Consider the following 6,075-nt stretch of genomic DNA (forward strand, 5'->3'; position numbering starts at 1 on the left):
TTGTTCACATGATCTCATTTTGGCACTTGGAAACTGGCCCACCATTACAACTGTAAGTATGTGGTCATATTTTAAGTAAGAGCCTTGATGGAGCAGTGGGCTAATGCCTCCTTAAGTAACACCAGCTGCCTGCAATTATTGCAGGTTCGCATCCCACCAGGCTCAAGGTTGACTCAGCCTTCCATCCTTCCGAGGTAGGTAAAATGAGGACCCAGATTGTTGGGGGCAATAAGCTGACTTTGTAATAATGCCGCTGGGGGGGAGCGAAAGCCCTAATAAGCAGGCATATACATAGAATGAAGGCTATTGCTAAGCACATTGATTTGTGCTTAGATTGTAAGCCGCTCTGAGTCTTTGGAGAAGGGTGGGATATAAATGGGGTTAAAAAAAATGACCCAGATTTGCAATATTATTTCCAGGAAACTGGTGCTTATTTCCAGTTTTTATCAAAAAATGTACATTGTGGCCCTGGGTTCATTTAATAACTGCAGTGCATACTTAAGAAGTGTGGCATTCACTTTATAACTACCCAGTTCACTTAATGACTGCTGCAAAAAAGGTTGTTGAATTGAGCATGGTTATGTGATGACACACTTAAAACCGGCATGATTTACAAGTATAATTCTGGTCTCAATTATTGTCATAAGTGGAGAACTGCTTGTATTTATCATAGCTTGTTTGTCCTTAGAACTTGAAACAGGGGGGTTGGGTCTGCTTTGTCCACCCCCCTGAAGCTTTGCACCAGCATGCCACAGGGCTGTGTGCTTAGCCCCTACCTGTACTCTTTATACACTTATGATTGTGTATCATCTGACCCATCCACTGCAATAATCAAGTTCGCAGGTGATACAATTGTGGTGGGTCTTATTACAGGTGGGTATGAGACAGCATATAGGGCGGAGGTACAAAAACTATCCATATGGTGTACTAACAACAACTTGCACCTAAACATTGGCAAGACGAAAGAGATGGTGTTAGAAAAAAGGAGGAACCTGCCCCACTTTACATCGAGGAGGACTGTGTAGTTTTCTCCTTTAAATTTCTGGGAGTCTACCTCTGTGAAGATCTGACCTGGAAAGTTAACACAACCCAGGTGGGTAGAAAGGCCCAACAGAGGCTTTACTTTCTTAGGGTCTTGCGGAAGAACAGAGTAGAACAACGGCTAATGACCCTCTTTTACCGGTCTACTATAGAGAGCGTCCTCTCGTATGGTATTGTGGTTTGGTATGCTGGTCTGACATCCGCGGACAGGAAAGTATTACAGAGGGTAGTAAGCACAGCACAAGACATTGTGGGCTGTTCCCTGACACCACTGGTTGACATCACCAGGGCTCGTTGCCTTGGAAGTGTGAGGAAGATTCTCAGGGATGACTCACACCCTGGACATTATCTTTTTACTCTCCTACCATCTAGTAGGAGATATAGGAATATAGCCAGCCGTACCAACAGGCTGAAAAATAGCTTTTATCCGTGGGCTGTTAGGCTTTTAAATGGGACATAATCTCTGTGAACTTATGCAGAATTGACTTGGGAGGCCGGTGTGTGGTGTAGTTGGTTCACATGGTGTGGTAGGATGGAGGGTTTGTTGTCACTGTGTGTTGGGGGGTGAGAGGATGGGGGGAGGCTCAGCTAATCTCAATGTACACATGTTGTACTTTGACAATAAAGGTTTATTATTATTATGTACATGTGTATGTATAAAGAAAAAATACAGACTGTAAATGTCATTGTTGGGCCAAGCCAAAAATTATATTCCTCTCATCTATTCTGATTAGAAAAAATGGTGAGTTCTTTATGGCATTGGATCACTTTCTAAAGAATGGTGTGTCATCCTAACAAGAATAACAAAGAACCTAAATAATCAAAGTAATGTTTATCATTAATTAAAGAAAAAGTTAAATTGTGGTAATACCTCTGACACCATTTAACCCAAACTGAAATTGTTCCTTCAGGACTCTAGATGAAGTCATTGTTGGAATACACTTGGGAAATTGTTCTCTCAGATGCTACCTATATACCATTCTACATATTACTCATGGTACTTCTCATCCATTATATTTTCACAGTATGAATACTGTTCTCTATATTTTATCATTTTTTTATTTTTTTGATCCACTGTAAACTGCTAAAGGGCAGGTGGCTTTTCTCCATAGGTAGAGATTAGGTTCATGTTGAACAATAGTATAAATATGAATGAAGACGTAATAAGAACTTCATATATATTTATATTATAATATAATATCTCTATTACATTTTAGAGTCTTCTATAGCATAATAATACCAACAAACCTTTCCTCCCAATTGCTTAATATCAATTCCTTTTCTAAAGAAATACTGCAAAAATGGAAAAGAGATATTTTGACTACCTGTAAGTATATTTCCTTTTAATCTATATAGAAAGAATATTTTTAATGAGACAAGAGGGATTCATACGGAATTTTTTCTTATATTGATAGACCAATAAAGACAGAATATGAGAAAAGATGTCCAATGTAATATTAATTAGCATTCACATGTTTATTACTGCTTAGGTAAATATTTTTGTTTCTAAAATGATTATACATTAGATGAGGTTTTATTGTATAATATCCTGTATTGCATCTTTCCCCATAAAATCTCATTATGTGTGGAAAGGATTTCGACAACAATTTTTCCAATGCATATTCTTTTCCCCCCACTTTAAGTCTGTGTCTATGTCATATGCTTGTGTGTATGTGCAGACACACATGTGCCAACATGCATATGCATACTGTTTTTCCAGAAAACCCTTTAAGGAATATAGCTGACTACTGTAGCATTATGCATGGATTTTTAAGGAGACAATCCTTAACTGTCTCTATTAAAAATCAATTGAAAATGTATCACAATCAAGCATGTTTAGTTAAAGGAGTAGTTATGTGATGATGACACTTAACTTTCTTTATCTAGAACCACTTAACTGCTTTGGAGTATATGTTTCATAAGCCTGTCAGCAGGCTCAATGATATGAAACTTTGGTTGCTGAAATCCAAAACATCCCAATCGCACATATTTTCTGTTGACGTTAGGTACTTTTAGTTGTAGTTTAAGAAGACCTAGGGAAATATATGGAACTAAATCTGTTGTGATTAACTGCTACTATATTAATATTAGTGAATCTGTTCTATGTATGAGTAAGTGTGCCTTGAACAGACTTTATTGTCATATACTTGTTCTCAGCATTAGTACCTAAAACTGATGAATATGATAAAGATGGGTAATTCCAGCACTGATTTTATTTTGGACCTTGCAGTGAATTGCTAATATACTCTATATTATGGAATATGCAATAGATACTGTAAGTTTTGAATTCAGTAAAATATTATGCTAATCATTATACTTATCAATAGTTACTTCAATACTGTAACTGAAATCTGAAACATTTTCATCTAATCTTCTTAGAATTAAATTTCACTTTAAAGCAAGTGAAATAAAAATACATAAGAAGACAGGATTATATGTGTTTTATATCAAAACCTTAATTTAGTTATACTGTGTTTTAAACATAAATTAAACAAGACTGATATTTTAAGGAAATTATCACAGACATTCTTTTGGATCAACAGGTCATGTGAGAAAACTGGAATGAGGAACAAAAGCTGTGTGACCACTTTCGTGATGATGGGTCTCTCTCAAAAGCCTAAGCTGCAGTTGATACTCTTCATTCTATTCCTTGCTGTTTATATTGTTGCCCTTATTGGAAATCTTGCCATCATTGCTGCCATCATTTCCTATCCTAAACTTCACAGGCCAATGTATTTCTTCCTCTTCCACTTGGCTGTGGTAGACATAATCTGCACTTCTGCCATTATTCCCAAGATGCTAGGAAACATAGCAACCTTCAGCAAGGGTATCTCATACTCTGGCTGTATAGTTCAACTCTATTCCTTCACCTGGTGTTTGGGAGCTGAGATGGTCCTCTTCACCATCATGGCTTATGATCGCTATGTGGCCATATGTCATCCTCTACATTATACCATCATGATGAGCAAGAAAGTATGCATGGCACTATCTACAGTGGTGATTCTTATAGCTATTAGTAACTCATGGGTGCATACTGGTCTGATTATGAGGCTCACCTTCTGTGGTCCCAATGGTATCAACCACTTCTTTTGTGAGATTCCTCCACTTCTGGCTCTCTCCTGCAGTTCAGTAAGATTAAATGAAGTCTGGGTCTTCACAGCAGACATCTTTCTAGCTATGGGAAACTTCTTGCTAACATGCCTATCTTACTGTTTCATTGTTAGAACAATTCTTAAAATCAAGACATCTGAGGGAAAGAAAAAGGCCTTCTCCACATGTTCATCTCACCTTATTGTTGTGACCTTGTATTATTCCACTGTCATTTATACTTATATACGTCCAGCTTCCAGCTATAACTTTGAAAGAGATAAAGCAGTTGCTGCCCTATACACATTGGTTACACCAGTTTTAAATCCCATAGTTTATTCTCTGAGAAATAATGATGTCAAGGCAGCTCTTAAAAAAGTTTTCTTTATAAGATGAGTTAGATAAGCAAGTCTTTCCATGTTCTTTCACCAGAAATTCAGTATTATATTTTGAGTTTTCATTCTTTGCTTTGATTTGTTTTAAGGGTGATACTAATTGTAAATGTGAATGTACAATATATATTTCTTGTTTATCCAACACCTTGTGATTTGTAATTCAATGAATTAACTAACCCTGTTTCAAAGTACTTTTGCAGGTGAGATGAAATAGGAGCTTTTTCTCTACAGTATTTGGTGTTGGTCCACACAGATTGTTAGCATCAAGAGTTAAAAACAATTGTGTGAATCAATCTTGTGTAGTTTAGAAAAGCCAGTTTCAGGGTTCTTGTTTCCAATGAAGAATTTTGGTTGAGATGAGTACATGATTTTATTGGAATTATTATGATCCTAAAGAAAACAAACTAATGAAAAGGAATAAACTGAGGCAAGGTGGTATAGTAAATATAACAGTTGGTCTTCTGGCACTACTTATACTTTCTAAATAAGTATGTTGGGTACTAAGACTCTGGAAAAATTGAAAGAAACCCAAAGTAGGTAATCATGGTTTAGAATGTAAACAAAAAATGATCCAACAGAAAACTGAAATTCAGATACTGTTTATTTGATCAATGATCAGCAAAACTTGAAAAAATACAATATAAATATAAATGTAAAATGAAATAGATAGGGAAAAAATACTAGCATATATCATTACATTTGGTTTTCTTGAGTCACATTAAAATTCTTTTCTTGATGTTTCTTTGCATATCAGTTTCAAAGAAACTGCATTGTAAAGATATATTCAGTTCATTTAATTGTTACATTTGTAAATCTTCTAGATAAATAAAATAAAATGTCCTACATTAAGCATCCTAATAATACTATTTACCCCAGGCTTTAGAAGTGTGTTTCAATGATGGATTACTATGAGGAGGTTTTGTAATGAGAAATTGCAATGCCATTCATTGTTTTTTTTATTAATTCTCCTAACTTTTCTCCTGTATCCTTTTAAACCTAAAACTTCCCACAATCACTGGAAATGTAATTCCCACATTTTCCAGTCAGCATGGAAATGTCTGATTAGAAATTTAGGTGATTGTAGTTCCAATAGCTTCTAATAATGATTGTATTTATATTTATATTAGAAGCAGTACCAATAGAACCAGTGTAATTTGCAATAGAAATATTATAGCTGTGTTAATTTTAAAAATATAATGTGGGCACATCCAAAATTTATACAGAATAACAGAATAATAAAGTTGGAAAGGATCTTAGGCAGCAAATACATTTCAGACAAACAGTTGTCCAATGGTTGTCCAAACAGTTATCCAATCATTTCCTGTGTTGGACAAATAAAGTTCAGAACTAATATGAATAACATATTACAAATATGAATGCTTAAAATATGCAAAAAACAATAAAAGGGCCAGGTGGAGATGAAAAAAAGGATAAATACCGAAAAGTAATGGATAACAGCCAACAATGGTATATGAGATTCTCATTATCATATTTAATCCAATAAAAAAAATGTCTGCCTTTCTGAACCATACATAGTATTTGAAATGCCTTT

General features: G+C 35.3%; 1 protein-coding gene across 1 annotated transcript; it reads left to right on the forward strand.

The window, feature by feature from the left end:
* Positions 1-3,603: 3,603 nt before the first annotated feature.
* On the forward strand, positions 3,604-4,524 carry LOC310650072 (olfactory receptor 13G1-like; the record flags this gene model as incomplete). Its single annotated transcript, XM_083378908.1, has 1 exon — positions 3,604-4,524. The coding sequence occupies one exon, from the start codon at positions 3,604-3,606 to the stop codon at positions 4,522-4,524; it is 921 nt and encodes a 306-aa protein (XP_083235034.1).
* Between the last annotated feature and the right edge of the window lie 1,551 nt (positions 4,525-6,075).

Source organism: Vipera ursinii, assembly GCF_947247035.1.
Source record: "Vipera ursinii genome assembly, chromosome: Z".
Lineage (NCBI taxonomy): Eukaryota > Metazoa > Chordata > Lepidosauria > Squamata > Viperidae > Vipera > Vipera ursinii.